This window comes from Papilio xuthus, unplaced genomic scaffold, assembly GCF_000836235.2.
Source record: "Papilio xuthus unplaced genomic scaffold, Pxut_1.1 DF827542.1, whole genome shotgun sequence".
In the NCBI taxonomy this organism is placed as follows: Eukaryota; Metazoa; Arthropoda; class Insecta; order Lepidoptera; family Papilionidae; genus Papilio; species Papilio xuthus.
In genome coordinates, this window is record NW_013531107.1 from 1,266,381 (window position 1) to 1,290,404 (window position 24,024).

Consider the following 24,024-nt stretch of genomic DNA (forward strand, 5'->3'; position numbering starts at 1 on the left):
ATATTTAAATAGCTACAAAACTGAATCCTGCTAACAAAGAAACAACTTCTTTTTAAGTCTTATCCAAAAATAATAACTGTTACTAAATAATACGAAACTAAATATGTATCGGATACTTAGCTGTATAATTAGAAAACTAATGTACTAACTACAGGGGCTATGACAATTTACAGTGTAGAACTAACTCGTTTGCTTTTTAGCACTGGCGTGTAATAATTAGCTTCTAGTTTGCTAATATTTCGGCCCTTGATCCAAAAAAATCGTGTCGGTCGTTAGATATGTCGTGTCACTTGGTTATAGTTTTAATTCAAATAAATAACTAGCAAGTTTTAATAATTTGATTCTTGTCTTTATTAAATGAATAATTACATTAACGAAAGAACGTTAGCTATGTAAGATTAATGAAACATCATATATTTACAAGTTAATTAATCTAACGTTACTTGACAGTAATTAACCTTAATTATTTTGCTATCTGCTAAATGATGAACGCTCGTTTTACATTACACACATTTTTGACAAATATTTTCGTAGTAACTAGTGCAATAATTTATTTATCGGAAATGTTATTTATTTTTATAACATGTATAGGGAACAAGTTGCATAAATGAATGTTGAAGATTTTGTAATAATTTTGCGCTTATTGATAAAAAATATTTATTCCTCTAAAAATATAGTAATGTAATTTTTGCATTATTATAGAATGGATTTACTGTCCCTTTTTTTCCAGAGAGGACTGCTTTATGCATACTTCGCGCCCCGGGGGGGACGCGGCAGTAACGTAGGATTCTCCTCCATAGCGGAGGCATACCCACTAAACCTCTCTGTTCCTCCAACGCATCGGGACGGGACCACGGGCACGCTTTCGCTCTCGTCCGCGGCCCAAGGATTTACTGTCCCTACCCACTCATGAATTCATATTGATAATACTGTATCGTACTAATACATATCACTAATGGAATTAGGTTATACAACTATAAATTCTTGGACATTTTATTTGTCATTTCTGAGTCATACTATCTCACAAAACCATTGCTATTCGCGCATAAGAAATCTGCGAAAACGTTTTCTTTGAATTTCGCTCATTGAACGAAATATAAATGTAGCATAGCAAATATGAATACAGATGGCCTTTTCATCTTGAAACGGTTATTTTAAATTGCACTGGGCCGACGGAGATGCGTATTCTTATGAACATAACCGTCATTGTTGCGGACGCCCAGAATAGCCCTGCTGGCGGGGAGGTGCCTTGACCTTGCCGGGGGTGAGAGGGCCGCGGGGAGGGATATGTACGGTCACCGACTTGTGTGACCGGTTCGTACCGTGGTGCATTTTATACCGACACAGTTAGACCTTATCTTATGACACATTAGTAATGGTATTTGGCGGCATGATTAGTTTTATCTTTACACGACTCTATATTTCTGATGTTATTTATTTTCATTATATTAATATATCTGTCACGCATATGATAACAGAACGGTTTATTGATTTTTAATACTAAAATCAGTGGAGTTGGATCAGTTAATTGAAAATCCATATCGTATTTATAGCGGATCGTCATTACTTTGGTAATAAAGTTGACTTCGCTATGAATATATTTCGGCCTGAAGATGCAAAGTATTGCTGGTAAACAATCAATAGCACGTTACCATGGCGACGTGACGCAATGTTAGTCTCAACCGACAGACGTTCAATTTGTACGTGACACGAACACGAATCCCCTGAGCGGGGGACTGACAGATTCGTCAGAAATCTAATAAACATGTACCACTCAACGTGTCCATTCGTTCGGCTTTAAAATGTCCAGATTATGACGTTTCGTTGACCTATTCCACTTTTTATTTTAAATTTGACATGTCGAAATATCTCAATATACGATCCAAATCGCCATAAATATATTATTATTTTTTGCATGTAATTTATAAATTGATTATTTTTTTTATCATTCACTATTTTTGAACATAAATTGCTTGAATTTTAATGTATTTTCGAAGTGAAATGCAATTGTTATATTTCAGCCTTTCTTTTCTATTGTATAAGAAATGTTATTTTATCAGTAATATTTGTTGCATAATAATTTAAACGTTGGTATTGTTAAAGATTTCAATATTCAAACAAGCCTTTGTATTGTTACGTTATACAAGAGTTGTCGTACCTTCTTTTGCTCGATTTTTTGCTTCTTACAATTTGAATGGTGCATTTAGTGTTTGTCTCACGAGGCACTTGTCGGCATCATAATTGTGGATACGAATGTCCTTTGCCGACCGTTGTGTCCTTAAAACTTTTTTACATATTTAATTTTTTTTTCTTGTGTGTTTTCCTTTGTAGGCCACTTAGAAGAATATCGGCGAAATTAAGAAAGTATTAACCATATTAAGTCTTAAATCTCTATCCCTATTTGCTTTCAAATAATTCGGCTAAACTCTTTTGTAATAGTTCGTCTGTTTAAATATAAGTTTCTACAAGTATGACACGTCTATTCTATATTCAAATTTGTATATTGTTTTAACATAGAAATTACGTGCAATGCTATTAAAAATACAAGTTGAACAAACACGGCAAGTGCCTTATACTAAATATAATTTAGTATGTACACATTGATATTTTATTAAAATAATCTGTTCTCTTGAATATGTCCGTCATCGTTTTTATACTCTATTTTTGACACAATTCATCAATATTTTAATGATTGGCTGCTGTAAACATTTAAGTAGGTGACCGTTTTACAGGCGCTTTGACTGTTGCATTAAATCTAGAACAAACATAAGTTACTTTAAATTTATCCCCCATGGCTCAGTTTTATTATCCGGCATGTGGTAACACCGTTTACATAGTATAAAGTTATTGTTTATATAATCGTAATGGCAGTTACTAATGTAGTAAGGTTGAAAAGTTTATAAAGCAAACAGTACAAATGAGTGTTGAACAAAAGTTTGTTCGGCTGTTAAGCTGTAAGGGTACATTAAAGGAAACACAATCAACTTTAACTTGTTTGTTTACTTTGCTTTGAAAATTTTAATTACAATCATGAAACACATAAAAGTTAAAAGGCGAAAATTTGAGATTTAAAAAGAAACGACACCTTTCATCTTAATATTTTTGATTATACCATTTTTGTTAAGTTATTTTTCATCGTAAATAACAATGACTGATTTGTAGTTTGGACTATAATAATAACATATAGCATGATCCTGTCTTCTTTGAGAACATTTAAATAGAACAATATATTGCAATATGCATTATTTAGCGCGCAATGTGAGATAAGGATGCGAATCAAAGTGCTAACAGTTCTCCGCACAGCTCTCATTTTGCCTTCATTGTTAAACACAATGCGGATAAAAATATGTTTTTTTACATAAATAATCCCATGTACATTTTTTAAAACTATTTTCAAGATTGAATGCTTTTTAAACCGAAGTAAGTTTATCGCGCCGTCATGATTGTGACGTGACTAAAAAAGTTTACTCAATTTTTTTTTGTCCACAATACAAATGCAAATTTCGTTGATGTTATTATTTCGCTGCGATTGAAAAAAAATCATTTTTAAATTAATTCAACCTTTTCTAAAGAAAAGAACAGTATTGTTAAGGAGGACGTAAATAATTTTAGGAGCAGGCGAACACTACAATAATTACTAAATTGGTTGGTTCTTCAGATCAGGTTCAGGGTCACGGCTGCCGTGCTGCAGACCGCGCGTTACACAACACACGCCCCGCCATGTGGCTTGTTTACCGCACTTGAATACGGCACACGTTTGCTTTTAGTCTATCATACAAACTCGAAGTTTCACTGATACGGTTAGTTGCTTTTTTATATACTGAAAAAAGTTACCCGTATTTGTCTGTAGAAATAAAAAAAAGAAAATATTATTCCATGTCGTGTCTTAGAATCTTATGTTGATATCAGGTTGCCTGGACCGCTTTGTAAGTGGGTATATTATCTGACTAATGATTCAATTAAAATGTTCATTGAGTAAATACAAATGTATGTAAAATGTAGATAAAATGGACGGCATCAGTTTTAGTATTTGTTTCTATGTATGAAATGTTTTTTTAAGATAAATAATCTATCGGCTGTTTGTTTATGCATAGTTTTTATTTAACGAATCATCTATTTGTTTTTGATATGTCGTGTAATATTTGTATTGCCTTTTACATTTATCATCTTTGTTATTTAAACCGAGTATCATCAATAACGCTACGGATGTTTGTAGGTATAATCACTACATTTGAGTTTTTGTTGCTAAAATCGTAATTTACCAGTCATTAATCTCAATGTGGAAACGTTTGCGCAAATGTAACTCCGCGGAAACGGTTGCACTCGACACATTTGTATCGTGTACTGATCTGGATACAGTTGCAAATTCTGCAATGTCATAATACAGTCGGCGAGTTCTCACGGTCACAGGCGGCTGTGAGAAATGTAACGAACGAGCCGTTTACGCCACAATTAGTTTCGTTATACCGGGTAGAGAGGGCTGATTTAACGCTAAACAACTACGTTAGGTACGCGGATTGGCTTTTGATTAATCGTGTATCGAGCGATTAATAATAAACAAGCTCTTCCTGTCTTTAAGCCCACTACGCACTTTCAGTTATATCTGTATAGTTAACACTGTGCAGTAAAAACTGAAAGTGTGTAGTGGGCTTTACTGTCGTTTTCCATTGCCGAAGCACTTGTATAAAAACATGTTGTCACCCCTTTCGCCCGCTTTGAAAAAACTGAGACAGCGTTATAATTTCTTTTATGTTTATAACTTTGTTTTCTATTGCAATATTAAACAGATTTTCCTTGATATCTTCAATTTTATTAATCCTTTAACAAGTATAATATATCGCTGTATAATCTTATCTTCGCAACGTAATCTGCTACGTAACTGTTTTAAATATTGACGACTTACGAAAATTAAATTGGTAAGAAAAAATATAGCATACATACCTGCTTTGTTTCAAGAAACAGATTTTTGGAAAGATTTTTTAAAAACATTGTAATTCCGATCCGAAGTAATTTTTGATTGCGATTGTAGTAATAATTTCATTAATTAAATGATACGGTTTATTTTCAATACAGGATTTTTTTACTGTATATGTACTTGACTTTACAGACTTGGGCTATAAAAATTCAATACAAATTCCTCCGTCTTCATTTTATATACGGCGTAAAATTCCTAAAAAAATATTAACAAGCTTCCAATAAGATGAGATTGTGAGTTTAATTTAGTTAGAGTTTCGAATTTCATTAAAGCGAAGCGTAGTTTGAGTTTGGTGGGGGGGTCGGCGTCGACCCGGCGAGTTTGCATGTGTCGGCTTCGCTTCCATGCGAGCTCTCATTAGCCCCCTCTAAATGTTTTTGCTCGCTTTGCGTCCTTTTTGCCCTTGTTCAATTGGCGTGTACTCGGCGACAAAGGGTCGGCGGGTTGGCTTTCAATTTTGCACATTTACATTGATTGCATTGAAATCAAAACATAATTTATGTTACCATTCCGGTCAAGGATTGGATCATTGTTTTGACCCCTCAAATGGGCGACTGATTGTAACTGTTACTATGGATAAGTGCAAACATTCCCTTCGTAAAATATCATATAACATGGGCGATGTGTTTGCTTTTGGGTTTCGAGATTTGAGATTATATTTTATTAATGTAATTTTAATGAGCCCAATGAACAAAACTGTTATTACAAAATATCAAAATATTTGTTTAGTTGGAAATGTTGCTAAAACAGCTTCTTTATATAAAATCTTCGAAGAATAAGCATTGAAGTTTCAATAAAATAAGTTACACGTAAAGGATGTGAAAACCATAACCATTAGCTTTGAGCGCGGTAGGAAGTTTGTATTCGGGCATTTTGCCAGTTTAATAAAGTCTTAAATTAAGCGCATTGTAAGAGACTGAATGGAGCGAATGAATCTGGGACCCGCGCAGTGTTCACTTGGTGACCGCGGACCGGAAATATGAACCCATTGTGCACTCTCTTCTTTTTGTATGCAGTCCATAGTCCGCTCTCGGTTCGATTTTTTTTTCATTATAATGTATATTTTTACTTTGTTTTCATAATTTCGAAGAATAGCGGTCGGACATCGTTGTTAGCTTGCATTATTATTACGATTTCTCTAAAAATATATTTGTAATAAATAGTAGGCAAACTTGATAATTCAAACGAGTTAATTTATTTTCTATTTTAAACAATAATAGCTTTAAACGTTTTGTCATGGTGATAGTTTAATTTTAAACCCTTTTTCTATCTTTAATAAATATTTTATGAGTGGTTTAATGGTTTATCTAATGGCTTGCGGGAACCATGTCATTCGATTTGCTATAAAACTGTGAAAAGATTTATATCGTAGTTTGGCTAAAATCTGTTGTTGGTAAACCTCGTTAAAGTCGATTTATTATTCTGAATCACCAATGTGTACCGTACTGTTTTCAATATTCACTATTCAAATGGAGTACAAAGTACGAATTTAAATAAATATTTCGTCGCGGAATTTTGTTGGGGCGCTTACAAGGTGCCTCATGTTTAAATTCATTACGCGCTAAATAAATATTGTTTTATATAGAGATACTATAAAATATCCATTAATTTATTTACGAATGCTTTAATGCATTTTATCAAATCGTTGGATCAATTTCAAGGCCACCTCCTGAGCAATTGTAAAAATGTAACAGTTATTTAATTTTACAAGTGCATTGAATGAACGACCGACTTTCGATTTGTTAGTGGGTGGTTCGATTTCTAGGTGGCTTGTACCAAACAGTTTCTATTTTTTAATACGCTTGTAGTTAATCCATGTCAAATATAATACAGCACAAAAGAAGTACTTCCACTCGATTTTGTATTAAAATTTAATTTAATAAGAACTTGCAAAAAATTTTCAATAATATTTAAGCAATAGGCTATATTTATTCCCAGATTTTTTTTTTAATTTTGGGCGGGCGTAATTAAATAGTTCTTCCTAATGATTGATGATAATATACACAAGTAATCTATTTCAGGAAAGTTCGTATATTTTCGCCGTACTCATTGGCGCATTGCAGGATTGATGCAGATTTTGTTCGCTAAGTGTTTCTTTAACCGCTGAATATTAAACCAGCAATTAATAATTTTATTGGAAACGCCACTGGTGAACCGTATCAAATTAGGGGTTGTGTATAACTTTATTTATATCCACCCTTGTTGTTTAAAATACATGTTAAATTTGTTATAAGAGGTTTAGATTTTGTATATGTTCTTACTAAACGCGTAGACTGAGAAGTACTGAGTATATTTTTTGTTTTGAAAGGCACCTTGCGGTTTACCTGGCTATTCAAAATGTACTTCTATATTATTAAGTCAAGTACCTTTGTAAATTTGGAGCCCTTAAATCGCTTTACAAAGTACCCAACGAACAAAAACATTTGCGGAACTAAATGTTACTCGAAGGTTATACGTTGTTGTCACAATGATGTTTGTCTTAGAATTCTTAAACGATTACTTCATCGTGTGCGTATAAATAGCTATATACCTAGCCTCACATTTGCAATCTGTGGTCATTAGTGACGAATATTAATGGCAATTCTGTGAACTTTGTTACCTGTCCTTGTAAAACATAATTGATGTTTTTATAAAATACACTTTGCTATAGCTAACAACAATTTCTTAACAAAACATGTGACTGCATTGTGATATTAATATTGGAACATTATTTTGCCTACTTTATTTTTTTCTTACATATTGTGTCTATAACAAGTTTGTTTTAGAATGTCTCTAGGAAGTGATGTCGTGGCAGGTTGATATGATCTGTCCAATGTAGTTTCCTGTAGACATTATTCATTTACAAGTATCAAGTATTCTAATATGTTTTGTAAGTCACGCCATCTAGTCGAAATAATTCCGTTAGAATTCTTTCAAAGTTTATCAGTCTCCTTAGATATTGCGAAAGTTATGGTCATAATCTGGAGCAGGCACTACTCAACTTCTTGATTAATTTTAACTTTTGCTATCAGTACAACTTCAGTTCGGAATGTATACCGGGTAGAACAACTAGAATATAATTATATCCATAACTATGTATTCTGAGTAAATTAATAAAGCAAGTATGACAATAAACACAAACTAATATGATGTCTTACTATAGTTTTATTTGCACGGTGATTTCGTAAAAAAATATAATTTTTTAAACTTGTTATCTGTGTTTTGTCTGATAATGAGAGGTATGACGATATGTTTTATATAGAGGTTTTGGTCTCAGAAACCAACGGTAACCATTTTGTATTTATGTTATATCATAGCGACATAAACATTGGTCTTAAGCGATCTGAATATGGCAATTAACTTTCAATTTTTGTACGACCTATGACATATACTGACCTTCTGACTTCTGACCTTGAATTTTGTGCTTTATCTTGACAACGATAAATGGAAGCGATCTTTATCAACATTTTTTTATATAGGTACTTTCTTTTTATTTAGATTTCTTCATAACGCTCCGATATCTGTTTTGTTTGTATTAAATTGTACTATTTATTTTATTTTCAATATCACGGATGTTGTAGTTAACTCTTCATTGTTGTTGTGAGACATGTTCAATATGTAAACAGAAGTGTCATCTTGTTTACTATGTTTGTTGTGTTACTGTCACCATTGTTTAAATTTCACAAAACATTACCGATGCGTGCGTAAACAAAGGAAGTTCAAGCAACAGATATATTAATCGTGGGTTTCTGAGACTAAAATAACCGTTTAAAACATATTGTTTTATACCAAGAGCACCAGCATCGTTTTCTACGCCGAAGCAAATGTGTTAGTGGGCTGTAAACGACGGTAAATGCCAGCCACAATGTATACAGAAAAAGTTTTATAAAAATAAATCATGGCTGATTGTCTCCAGTAAGATTCGTTGCGCTGTAATTACTACCGCAAACTGGAGTACGGCGTTCACGTCCATCCTTTCACTACGCGGCTTGCATAATGCGCTATATCAATTGTTCTTGGCCTCTTTTTAGAGGATGCTATGAATGCGAATTTTTATATGCACATTATATTCTACGCAAAGTATGAGTTTATTCGCAAAAAGCTCTTAATTGTTTGTGACTTTTTATGCACCCATTTACCAAATAACACTATATAACAGACAGAAAATATTTTAACTTGATATAAACAGCAATTGAGGTTGAACAAAATAATCTAGCTGAATTTTTAAAATTCACTAAACGTTTGTTTATAGTTGTCTCTTAAAATTTCTTTTTAATATCATAGTTCACCCTAAAATGGCCGATAGGATAATTTTAGAGTTGGCAGTTAGGCAGAAATGCCGCCGCCGCAGTCGAAATATCACTGGGCCAATAGAAAGTAACCGAAAATATACGCCGCTTAGTTAGACCTTGGCAGATAAAAGCTTTTGTCTGATCTGTTACTTGCAATAACGTAATTTATATACGTTTATAAATCGTGAGCCAACTATCTCTACTTTCTATATATTTTGGACTTTACTCGCTTTAACTGTGTTTAGCTCGTTTAATTTTTTTATTTTTCTGTTCTTGAAGAACAAGACAAGCAAAATTTTACTATACTTTGCAGTAAGAGATATTTTATTATTAAGTGAAATAATAAAATATCGATAAATAAATAAACAAAGATTAAAATCTATTTGCGTATAAGACGTAATATTACTTTAAATGGTTCGGTAAGTAATTTGCAACTGATGTAGATGTTATTCTACGTTACTACACGGAAGCAACAGCCGTAACCATATTTCCGTCACAAAACGCGCAAAGCATGTATTCAATTTGAATTTAATTAGAACTCTGTCAGTCACATTGGAGCTAGCTCATGTGGGTAAAGTGTGATTTTATTGTTGACTTTAGAGTTTACACCGTTTATGGTATCGGTCTTCTTGGTTATCTCGTCAATCATGTGACGTCAACTCTTATTTGTTTGTTGAACAAAACTGTATGTAGTCTTGAAGGCTTAATCTCTGCCTTGCGATTAACATTGACATCGTCGTTATGTAGGCACAGTTAGAGCTCATGAGATCATGTCTATAACAATTATTACGTCAAATTCATGATAACTTCATAAGTTACAATCAAACGTTCTAATAGACGATGCAAATCGCTAGCAGAAACTCGACCTTGAGATGCTGTAATTATTTTTGGTACTATGTATAAGAAGGTTAATCATATCTTTACATCAAATTATATATGATTTGTATATCTGTAAGGTGGATTCTTACACTGTTAAATCTATAAATAAATTGATCTTACTTTACACTTCAAGACCTAGGAAATTGATGACGACTTGGATTTTGTGAAATTGTTGTTGGACACTCGATTTGACCTGGTTGCAGTGTTAGTATTCTCGGACCATTCAGTGTCAGTCAAAGTAGTCAAATCTATTTAAATGTATAGTATACAATGTAAGAAATATATCGAATGTTCAAGGGATTCGTGTAGAACTAGTAGTGGGTTAATGTACGGCCCTTTAGAAATAGGTTACAATATTTATAGACTGGCATACATTAGTCCGCCCATTAGTCTGATGGTTTGTCGTAAACGTTGACTAATAGATTTAATATGTTTTGTTATGTTATTTTGTATTCATTATACAAATTATTTAATTAATAGGCCGACTATTTTATAAACTATAATGGGAGAGTTTATGAAAACATTATAGTACCATTATTATTGTGAGACAGATAGTTATTAAAAACATAACATGTTTAATATAATTTTTATTTTATTTACTAAGTCATAATTCAATCTTAACATATTATTTTGTGTGTTTATTCATTAAATAAACTCATTATTATAAAAATACTGTACCGTTAAATAAATGTAATAATAGGTCAAGTTATATTGTATTTTTATAATTAAAATTATTCAATTTATATTGTAATATTTAATCAGCAGCAGAAAGTTAATTCCTTCCTCTATTTACATGCAGGAGCGATTGCCTACAGGATAGAATTCATTACGATAAGTTAATGGCTAGTAACTGACGCTTCTGTTTGCTCACGTGGACCGTACCTTTGTAACTGAATCTAATGTGCACTCATTAAGACTTCCCCTCGTTATCTACGATACTAAACTTTTGAGGGAGCCGTAGTCGAGTCCTCGTGCCGACGGTATAAAATTAATTACAAGCACATAAATAGGTAGTTATTCTCGTACTTTTATTACTTAATTAATTTGTTTGGACTGGAACAAACCGTTACGTCAGTAACGTTCAATTCCGTACATTATTTTTGTCTCGGACAAAACAAAGTAATTAGTAAATCTTGTCAATCTTTTCGAATTGTTTTAATTTTAATGGAATTCCAAAAACGTAATAACCGGAATGTTCTGTGCATTAAAAAGACATAATTTTTTTCAAATATTGTCTCATATTCAGAATTGTATGTAGTTGAAGCAAAAGGGCCTACTACTAACGACTCTATGTTTCACAAAAAGTACTAAATTAGTTCGTGCATATATTAAAAAAATTACAAACGTATTTCGTAACTACAATTACAAACTTATGTATGTCTTGGCTAATGTTTTTCTTTGTTACTTAATTGCATTACAAATGATAAAGATTTATGCAATGTTTAGAATTATTAAACGAATAAAAATCATATTTACTCCAGCTTTACCGAATTTAGCTCTGATATGCATCTGCTGTGGTTACAAATAATAATAGAGATTAAAGCAGCTGATTAAAAAGTGAACAAGTTAGTAGCATTTTTTGAATATTTCCACGTCTACGACATTGTCGAAATTTATGCAACCATATCAATGTACCGTGCGCATCCGGTTTCGGAAGTCGCTAAACACAGGGAAAGTGAATTAATAGGGGAAAGTCTAAGGATTGGGATGATTGCCCACTCAATCGTTGTCTCATCGCAACACGATGTTTGTCACTTTATTTATGTAAAAATAAAATATTACTTGCATAAGACCGGAAAAACAAATTAGTTTTTTTATTAGTTTATATTATAACATTTTTATTCACTTGCTGCTTACCCGAAATATGAGGAACCAAAATAAGTAAAAAAAGTTTTCTAAAAACGAATAAATATGTACGCAAGTATTTGAAATCAAAATCATTATTTAGTTCATAGTACGTGCATATGTTAATATTTTTCAATCAAACGGTGCACGTATGCATATGAAATTAACGCAATAAAGCTGGCAAAGACGCGACCGAAGCAGTCGCGCATACAAATCGTATCTTAATTAAATAACAAGTTTAAAGTTGTTAACCAATAGACGTACAGTGCGATATAATATTGCAAAGGATCCATCTTGTGTCATTGCATCAACACTTGATATAGATTGATGGCATGCTATTATATTCACTCTTCAAATTCTCTTTATACTCTGACAATTGCATACGACTTATTTCGCACGTTTATTTCGTTCTAAGAATAAAACAAAAGTCCTTTCTTCTTATTTATAAAGGTCTATGTCAGTACAATAACAATACCCTTAAATACGACGTGTAGGCTAGAAACTGATTTTTTTTAATAAGTTTTATCGCCTATTGGAATATCAAGTAGCCGGTCAGTATATCGTGGGTTACAGTGGCAGTACAAGGGCATATAAATAAATGAAAATGAATAAAATAACAAAACAAATTAATTTGGAAATTAAAACTATTAACTATAAAGTCATTAACAGTTTATTTTTGAACAGCAAGATACAGGTGAGTCGAAATTTTATAATTTAGTATTCTCGTGGTAAAATAATAGTTCTCCTAAACTTAAATTATTATAGTAAACAACAGGTTGTTTCGAAATTATTCGTTCTTAAATCAATTGGCTTCAGGGTGTTTTAATTCGTTTCAGATTTGCAGCGCTTTTTATTGCTGTTTTCTAAAGGCTTAATGGTTTTAATGACATTGTTATAAAAAGAAATCAGTTTATTATTAATACTTTTTAAATTATATTAAAAGTGTTAGCCGTTGCCCGCGACTTCGCCCGCGCGGGATTAACACAACTTAATGAGTAGCCTATGTGTTCTTCCAGACTATGTTCTATATGTAAAATTTCATCAAGATCCGTTGAACCGTTCCGGAGATACCTGCAAACAAACTTCCATCCATCCCTCTAAATATTTGCATTTATAATATTAGTAAGGTTAGTAAGATTGTATCACGTCAAATGTAATTGAGGCCAAAAATTCTCTGTTTGTTAGCTGCAGAAATTACCGAAGATTAAGTTAATTTTGTACACTTTACGCATCGAGACCGGAATCTTTTCGATTGCGAAATCCGACGAAAGTGTGGCTAAATTATTGCACAATAATTCTCTAGACCTCGGGGTCACACTTGTACCGCAATTCAATTGTTTATAAGTACGGATATGGCGCAGTGCGTTGTTACCGCAACAACCATTATTTCCACATTACACCAGATACTAAGATTAAAGACTTACGAATATCTAATGCTATTCGGTTATTAGCGAGAGAAATTTGTCTATACGTTCCACAAAATCGATGTTGTGAAAGCAATTAGCATAACAGATTTACATTGATTTTTATAGTCGATTAGATGGAAAGTTTTGATATGTAACTGTTACACAAAAACGCCGTAATATAGCGGGGTTCTGCTATTTATATTGCGGACTAATCTGCATCGTACATTACTGGATAGCGTTGCTTTTAAATGACGCGCACCCAACAAACTCCCAATAGGGCGTTCCGCGTCGACTGCTGTAGTCTGACCGCGTGGATCGATGTCTGGATCAACTCCCGGTATATTTAGGGATGTGATTGAATTTGTTGGTGTGTGCTTAATTTTGTCTAATAACTATCTAAATAACACAAATGTTACTATATTAACTTTTTATTTAGTCTTCCTTCGGTGTGATCGCCGCCAGCACAATAAACTATTTTTTTTTTAATTTTCTTTTCATCTGTGGTTTATGTTCTATTATACCAAAATTATAAATAATTCCTGTCCAATTTGCTAGCGTTTTTATATCGTTAACTTATACGAGATGGCGATGGTATTTTTATTTACAGCGCAAGTGATATTATTGCTCAAAAAATAAAAATTCCATTGTAATCGAGTATTGTATGATAAACATAACTAGTCTAGACTAGCCTTTGATAATGATGGTTATGATTAATGTCCGTGTTGTTGGCGCCCCTCTACTTAACGCACTTCATTCACACAAAGCACTCGAGTCCGGGACGTGTATGAACTAAGTAATTTCACTCTTAATTGAAAGTCAGATGGACGCGCCGCTTACAGGATGTAAGATGTACAATAAAATTACTAACCCCGCAGTACAATGTTCACTTTTATACTCAAACAAAAAAGAATAAAAATAACAAAGATTAAAGGGAACTGTTAAATTCCTTTCTTGTTTGCTATGTCTACTGAAAGGGAAAATTACATTTTACTTTAATACATACAAATCAATGAAATAAAAAGATTGGCATAACATGTTACGTGCAAGCGAAGTAATAAGTAATGCAATAAAATTGTTATATGTATTAAGCAATAAAGTCTGTCCGACACATTCACTTTTATCAGTGAAAGGTTCAATTACAGTGTAGAAATATTCCATCATTCTCAATAAATATATTCCAATTTACAGAGAAACTGTATCGTATCAACGAAACGTGTAAGATTCCTATTTAGGTATGATTTTGAGTTACATTAATGTTAATTTTAAAAGTTTAATTTGCTTAATACATATGATTATTTAGCGTAAAATTGTCACTTGAACTTTGTTTAGTTTTTATTCATGTATGTATTACTAAAAATAAAGGTAATTGTATTTTTTTTGTATTGCGAAAAACGATATTGATGAGGAAGCTTTATAAAACGAATTTCTATTAATCTACTGTATTGCAGCAGTTCAATCCAATTTCAATTAAAATGAGCACACAGTCTGTTGTAAAAGGAAGAACAGCTACTTCAATCTCATTTCATTTGAATTTCTAAAGAGACAAGTAAACTTAATTATACTTGTCCTTTCTGTAACAAGAAAGATTTCTAAACCACTTTTCATGCACCTGATGCTGCTCCAGTAAAAACCTGTCTAGACGGGGGGGTTAATAAAAACAGAACTCTCATAGGCCTGAACTAATGCACATAGGCAATTCTGGAGTGCGAGTGTGCGAGTTATTGTCAACTTTTGCAAGGAAAGCAATTTGCTGTGAAATCTATATCGATGTGTATTTTATATTATAAGTATTTACGTCTTATGAATTAGAAGAATAATCATTATGTACTTTGGTGTTTTAATTATTAAGTAGCGATATTTGACTATTACGGTTTCAGGATTAACATTTTCGAAGTAAAAACTTCTCTATTTATATCCATTTTTCAGTGCAAGCTTTTAGATTTACTGCAATGTTAAATAGAAATGTTAATTCATATTCATAGTTTTAAATTACTAGGATACCGTTTTCTACATTTAAATATACAAAAATTTGTATACATTTTAAGCATTTCCTGCATACACAGTTTTTAATTCATGAAGCTTTTGTTCCAATTGCAAGAACAACATTTTTGAAAAACATGGTATACCTAACATGCCACTGCAAAAAAATAGCGATAAACTTTTTAATACATAGTAAATCGACTATACTTTTGCCCTCGAACCCCTAAGTTTTATATTATACTATATTCTCATTTCTATAGCATAAAGTGGTAGGGTTTTTAGTATTATTTTATCGTCTAGACGAGTAGGACCCACGTGTCCCGGGGGAGTGGGTTGCCGACCGCAAATTATGTTATGCTAGTTTCACACAAGGGCGGAACAGTAAGTTAGTGCAGTAAACAGTTCAGTATTGCCATTTCGGCCCATAATTGCTGTCAATATAGTATGTTATGTTATACTGCTTTGCCCTTGTGTGAAAGTAGTATCGCGGCGCAGTCAGAGCGTAGCGGTGGAACGCTCGGTACATTGTGAGCTTGTTTGATTTATTTCAAATGCCTTATCGTACGACTGACAATGAGTCATTTTATCGTACAATTTTTTTAAAGTCATACTTCCTGTGCAGCGATCTTGATTTCGGTAATGCCCCCAAATCATGCGGGAACTTTGTCTATCAAAAGTTGTGGCAATTGTAACATTTATTACCTAGTTTATTAAATACAAGTTTCCTTAAGCCTAATATAATTTATATTAAATTTTAAAATATATAATACTATACCCATGGTAGTATCTAACATTAGCGTTCAGTCTCTAACATGTGGTTATTAACCTATAAAACGGTTTAAAGGTGCACGCCTTAATGATAAAAGGTCAACTTTGTATTTTCAATTATTATACTATAATTTATATGTATAATATGTATATGTAAATTTTAATTTTATTCGAAGTTAAACATGATTCTCGTTAAAAGTAGTTCTAATATTTAAATACACCTGCTTTGTAATACTTGGATAACGAGATGTAGAACAGGTGAACACTTTAATTATAAAATTTAAGTAATAATATGATGACATTTATATTCCTAGCAATAATTAAAGTTAGGTATAATATCTACATAATGAATATCTGACAATGTCATATTGTCACTCTTTGTTTGATTCCATTCATTTTCAAGCAAAAAAGTTACTTTACGGAAGAACTTTATGAACTCATATTAGAATTATAAAGCACTTATGGTTGTCATATTGAACTTTGTAATATATTATTGCAGCTGCAGAAGAAACCGTATGATCAGGTTGAACGATTTAAACAGTCTGCTGTAAAAACTAATATAAAAATACAAATAGTATGAGAGAGCACGACGAGCGGGCAATGCTTGACCAAGCAATACGTCTTTTTATTTGCACGTTACTCGTATAAGCTAGTTTTTATTTGTCATGGTCGACGTTCCGTAGTTCTATTTTATTGTCTAGTCTATTTTATCTTATCCTAGAAGCTTTAAAAAATATCCTTTTGTGTACAAATTAAATTAGTTGTAATAAGTAATCATCCTGTAGGTATTATTTAGCTTACGATTATATGGATGGAATAATAGCTCATAATTAACTGCTTTAGTATTAAAACATGACATTTGTCACCACTAAAACAATAAATTCGTAACAAAAATATAACATGACAACAAATGAATAAGACATAAGGTAACCAAATACATTGATAATATTTATGAATAATTATTGTCCTTCCCAGTATTATTTCATAATTCATCTTTGTTGTTTTAACGATTAGTACAGTGTAGACAATTTAGTGGTCTTTAATTGAAATGAAGGGGAATGTGATATGAATCATCAGCAAACATGACTAACTAGTTTCACCATACGCGTAAAGTACTGCATTTTATTCAAATTTTTAACATTATTCCAACCTTTATATTCCATGAAATACTACGATTTAAATATTCAAAGAATGTGATGTTTATAATAATCATATAAAAAAATGTAACAATTTCAACTTGAGCAGGACATTGAACCAAAGTAATATACATAAATTACATCTTATTTTACCTACTAAAGTAAGCTACAATGACACAGTTGACTTAGTAGTGCTAACATGCATAATTTTAGCACTTGTACGTAACTAAAAATTTGTTACAATGTATTTAGGTCTTGGATCTAAAAAATACTGTCATGTTATCTATTGTATGCAAAGTTTATTCATACTCATTCCATCTTATTTTATTCTAGGAATCTGTCAACTTTTACAATGTCTATAAGATTGTCTCTCATCTCTCGCTCTCGCACGCTCATCTCTTTTGATTACAATTTAATTTTAAGTGTTTGTTATTTTTATACACTAGATTATTGCATAAACGACCTTCTTATAAAGATAAACCGGTGCAGCACTGGTGCGAAAGTAAATAATGTTAGGCATTCTAATTGCAAAGCACGGTTTAGCTTTGCGGTTCACCTTGCCGCCGGCGCGGCAATGCTCGCTGCAATTTGTATCTATCAACGGAGCTTGCTAACCGCAGACTAGTTTCCAAGTTATTGTCAGATTGTATACAACTTACGTTTATTAATAACTTGTTGATTACTTTGTAGTGCTACGTAAACAAATGTGAATTAAAAAATGTCATAAAATTTTGAAGAATAATACAGAGGGTCTCAAAAGTTACCTTTCACTACTTTAATTGGAAAACATGTCTTGTTTGTATATCGTAAGCAAAATGATTTTAAATCAGAGCAGTGTGACCGGAAATGTAATTATAATTTATTATTTAAGTTGGCACTAAATCTGTATGATGTAAACAACTTGTTCATTTCACTAGTCTTTACTTATTAACTTAAGTTGTGACCTACATTCTGTTATGAAGAGTACTTGTTAAATGGCTTGAAACTGTGCAAATTTTTAATAATTTATTCATTAAATAATTCAAAGCACTTACATTACACAATACACAGAATTAATTTCATACATTCATTTGTTTTGTCTGATGGTATCGTATCACCAAGTTTTTTAAGTCATTTGTTTTGAAATTTTACATATAAAATTGAATATGTGACAAACATAGTATAAAACAGAAGAATTTTCTTGTACCAGTTTTGTTGAATATCCTCTTACCTTGATTTTGAAGCGGAGCTAAAATATTAATTTGTATTTATTTTTTGCAGCAACTTAAAGATGAGCTGGGCGAGGTTGTGGCGGAGCTGGAGGCTCTCGACGGCCAGGAGGAGTGCAAACAGAATAGCAAGGCCAAACAGATGAGCATAGGCAGAAAGAAATTCAATATGGACCCCAAGAAAGGTAAATCATCTTCTTATCTTACTTTAATCTCAACGTAAAAACTCGCTAAATCTGATATTTTAATGTATTTTCAGTTCCATTAGTAATTGTTTTTGTTTGTTAACAACTTGTCGATGAGTTTTATCTTCTGAACATTCCGAAGGTATCTTTATTTGAAATTAATGTGCCATTGATACGGTGACTTCTGTTTTTTTAATTAATTTTCTTTTAATTAATGGCTCGGAAAAAGCGCCAAATTTATTAAGACATTTATATTTAAAAAAAAATCGGTACTTTACCTTACTCGATTAGAATTACTCATACCACCCTTTTTACCTTTACCCTAAAATTAAAAAGGTTGAGAGAAACCTATACACTTTTCCCTATCCCGACGTGACCTAATATCGTAATTATCGTTTCTTGACACTTATGATCGATTAGACGCACCAGAGGTCTAATACTTTCAAACTACACCTCTCTATCTATTCTACTTTCCAAGTTTTTCCTTGGAAATATAAGTTGTAGTTGGTCAATTATAAACTCGTTGGTGTATGTGATGCTATACGTAGCTGGCTCGTCATCGTATAATAGCAGCATTGGTAGACAGGTGCGGCATTCCCACGCTCGACGCGACAGTCACCAGATGTTTCTGACTTACTGGATTATCTAAATGTCTTTTAAATATTACATATATTTCCGTCACTTTATAATACACTTATTTTCTGACGAATAACATACAGTAAAATTAATACGATGTCAATCTGTAGGCATCGTTTTTTTAGACTCAAGATAAAGATTGCCATCTTAGATTGGTAAATATTTAATTGTAGAATCTATAAATCGCGCTATTTAGTTTATTACTTTGTTTTTTCTCTAGTAGACTGCAATGTTCTGTATCAACCACGATGAATCATGTTATGGTACTTGTATTTTGAAATTGAACCATATCAAATGATACTTCGAATCTTAACACTGAAGCCTTCCAACATAACAGACAATTAAGTTAAACATGTCAAATGTCCGGCTACCAAGACACACCTGCCCGGATAACTATGTTATATAACTGATAATTAACTACGATGCTCACACAATGTTCCCTCATTTAATTAGTGGTTTTAATGATAACATAAAAGGTGCTCAAATAGATAACAATCTGCTTAATTGTATGAGCTATAAATAATTTGTTTTCCGCACAGTTGAGCACCGCTCTTATATTGTGGAAGATTTTTATTTTTCCTTATAAATCGATTATGATAAAAGTCTAAATTTTGAAATATTTTTGACTAAAAAAGATTGTCTCTTCGCATCTTTCTGACTTGATATTTCATCAGTGAACATATACATAAATAAGACAAACAATTTTATGTAATAAATAATTAGGTAAATGTAAATCTAAAAATAAACAAACAAGCCGCTTAAATGACCGTGGTTGTAAGATATAAAACGTCACTTTAGGCCTTTTAACGCAGCTAATGTAAGATTCTAAAAGACGAATGTGGGTCAGGTACGCAGAATGCATGTTATAAAATGCCGTCCTTGTACTGGAAATGTAGGTGTTGAGACGTGTTTTCTTCAAAGTTCACAATAGTGGACACAAAAATGAGTTCTCTATTTTGAAATAGACGGAATTATACAGATCAAGGTTATCACTATTTACTTTGCTAAATCAGTATTTTAATAATATAATTAGAACGTCGGTAAACTTTCTGAATAGCATTTAAAACGAAATTAGCACATCACTTTGATGACGTCTGTTTCCTTAAGATTATAATCGCAAATATCAATATTGTTATAACAAGGTTATTCACCTTTACGTTCTTTACCTAAAATACTCAACTTTCTTGTAAATTTTAATTTGCTGGGAAATCTTTATTTTTTGATGTGCTTGTGATTTTTTAAATGATGATGTGAGAGATTTAATTTTCCTCGCATCGGAGGGCATTAAGCAATTTGGAATGCAGGTTATTTAGGGATTGGACCCATCTATAGCTACAGTTTGCTTGATGAAAGACATCTAAATGATAAAACATTATAATTGTACATTTATCCTTGATAAAAATCTATCATGGATGTATTTAATTAATTTAAGACAAGCTATTTTATATTGTAAAACATTAATATAATACGTTAGATGCAATATCTCCTGCCTGTCTGTGATCAGTGTTCTGTAACTAATTACATATACCGATGTCATCTTATAAACCGGTCAGTTGCAATGGTATTTTATTTACGCAGCAATAACTCGATGTACGTAACTTCTGACATGAGTTAGGAATGCGTAAATATACTACGAATAATAAACAACCAGGAAACACTGTTGTGTTGTGGTTTTTCCAAAACAAAATAAAACACTATTGACTATTTTTGTTTGAATGTATCTAGAAGTCTGTATGGAATAACAACGTAAACTTTCAGCTTCTGAAGCCCAATATTCAAAACTTAATTTATTTTCGTTCATTTTTTCCCTGCGTACATATTAATCATTTAAATTACGTTTTGTATGCACAAAATCCTGACAGTTTTTTTTATTGCCCGTGTAAACAAAAAGTCTCTCGCTATCATCTAATTAGGTCGTGTTTGATAGCAGGAAGTCAATTAACGTAGAACAAGTGGAGGAAAGGTGCATTTCCTTTGAAAACTCTTGCGAGCTCGCTCCGCTGGCTGCGCTCCCGTTTTAAACAACGCCTCGATGGACAATAGAGTCGTCCTGGTTTTGCGGACAATGTAGTTTACGTAACACTCGCTGATGATAAATTGTTAACATGTATTCCTCTTTGAAGGCATGTCACTAGTGAGCGCACAACAAAACCTTTTACTGCCTTTTCCTTCTCGTTACTGTTGCTGTATGCGACTTTTAATGTTGTGCTTTTGTATTGACATGCAAGTGGAATAACGGATTCTTTTTTTAATTTGACCTCGATGTTTTCTTTTTCTCAAATTCGCTGTAAGGTCAGTTTTTTTCTTAAAATTTGTTGCCTGAATTTTTTGCAATTTAATGGTATCGCAGACCCAATCTCAATGACTATCTCAGCATAATTATTCATACACTTCCTGATTCCTAGCTTCGCAGGCATTTGTAATATAGCATCCTGACTGCATTGCATAATAGCATGTGGCTGGTATATGCTCTCATGCATAATTCAAATTTTATTTCATGACGTGCCATATATACCCGTATGTGATGTATTTTACCCCTTAATATTTACGTATTCATCTGATCTGAAAGGTACATAAGGGTCTTTACATGGACAAATATATAATAAAATGTTTGTGGCAGGTGTTGATGCAAATACAAGGATTGTTTATAGTTATGCGAAACTTTACAGCGACTGAGAGCTAACAAGCTCGCTCGTTACTCTTGCCTCGCGTCGTTTGCTCGCCTCCAAACCCTCCGTTTTCTTTTTCACCATTCATGGCAATTTGTCATTATGCTATCTACAATTTAGCACGGTCAAACATCGTAGACATATAAAAAATCTAATGTATTGTCGCCATCTTACCTTTCCTGCATTAGTTGCAGTTTAAATGACGTTTCTTGTAGCTCGTACATAACGCGGCGACTGGAATTATTATCTAGAAACGATTTAGTTCTTATACAACATTAATCATTCTGCAGACAGTAATCTAAGGGTACTGGAGTTAGGTATCAAAAGGAGGCTTCATCGATAAAAGCTCGGATCGCCTAACGGCCTACGTCCCGCCCCCTCTGCTGGGGAACGTTTGGAACTAAATGACGTCACTCCGAGCGTAATTTACGACCATGCTCGACATCAAAGCGCCTGTTTATCCCCTTTTTGCAATAAATTTCTATGCTTAGCAGCTGAAACTTTCCAACGCATTTTACCAGTATTTGTAGCTATGTCTGTAAGCTCTCGAGACGGATGTATGGGATAAACCAGCATTAATTTAATATTATTAAACGATCTAAGATACGCATAACGCATATATGTTTGATAATAATAACACTTCGTCTACGCATGATTGTGAAAAAAGGGTTAGGGTATTATATTATATCTATTATATCGACTGTGTTATATCTGTGCCAATATATTCCATTCCATTTCTTTCCCTCCATTGTTCTGTAATATCGTCTACTTTTGACGCATTACATCGAGTAAACAACCGCTGAAAGAAAACATGCGTATCGATTACGCGGTCTCAGATTGTTTTTGAACTCAGTCCCTGTTTACAAAGAAATGAACTTACTAAGTCAAGGATGTAATTGTTAAATTGTTGTAAGAAAATTCCCGCTTAGTAATTATTTTTACAATAATAACAAATTCTATATATTTATATGAAATAACTAAATATTGCAATTATTCTTTCCAGGCATAGAATACCTCTACGAGAATGGATTGCTGCAAAGGACACCGGAAGATGTGGCGCAGTTCCTTCACAAAGGCGAAGGCCTCAGTAAGACGGCGATCGGCGACTATCTGGGAGAACGCTCAGAGTTCAACGAAGCTGTGCTTCGGGCCTTCGTCGAATTACACGACTTCACGGATTTAATTTTAGTACAAGCGTTAAGGTAATTAACACAATACCTTTTACATAAAATAAATTATTGTTTAAATATTTAATTTTCCCCGTAACAAAGTAACTACTGGAATTAATTCTTCATTTAATAGTGGTAATTGTTTAAAAGTTATTTTGGTACTTCCTAGGATTTAATTCATAACGTTATCTTTGTTATCATAATGCAGAAAGTTCTGCATTTATATAGATTTCTAGAATAGACTATATTTTGATATCAATGTTTATGTAGAAAATTCACGTAGAAATGAATTGTGCAACGCCTTATATCCCAGTGACAACAATCGTATTAAATATAGCTGTCGCCCGCGTCCGTCCGCGCGGGATTATGTTCTTCTAGACTATGTTCCACAACTATACCAAATTTTATCAAGATCCGTTGAGCCGTTCTGGAGATACCTACAAACAAACATTCATCCATCTATCCATCAAAACATTCAGTTTTATAATATTAGAAAGATTAGTAGAATAGTAAGATTTTTGCGTAAGTCAAAACGCACACAGTTTTTGTCTATCTCAATATAAAAAGTTAGTTTACATAGTTTTTTTTCTGTTCTAGTTACATTTTATCAGTATTATTCTCCTTACAATAATTGTTTATTTTTCGCCGCTCTGTGCAGCTCTTCTGAGAACACGAGATGTTTATTTTAGATTACGAAATGGTATTACTGTTTAACAAATTATTTGTTTATATTATGAACAGTATCTGTTCGATAATTAACTATCTGAACACATGTTCATATTTATTTTATAACGTTTAATATTAATTTTTTCTTCCATCGCAACAGATAAATATTGAATTACGTAAGTGGAAAACACGCCTGATATTTCTATATGAAGACATTTTGACATTCCAATT

General features: G+C 32.6%; 1 protein-coding gene across 4 annotated transcripts in view; it reads left to right on the forward strand.

Annotated features, from left to right (window-relative positions):
• step (cytohesin steppke) overlaps positions 1-24,024 on the forward strand; it is a 36,322-nt gene that overhangs the window by 7,058 nt on the left and 5,240 nt on the right. For all 4 annotated transcript variants that reach the window (XM_013313996.1, XM_013313994.1, XM_013313995.1 and 1 more), the window contains 2 exons: positions 18,521-18,653; positions 22,962-23,160. In XM_013313996.1, coding sequence (XP_013169450.1) covers positions 18,521-18,653; positions 22,962-23,160 — 332 coding nt within the window. The remainder of the gene's footprint in view (positions 1-18,520; positions 18,654-22,961; positions 23,161-24,024) is intronic.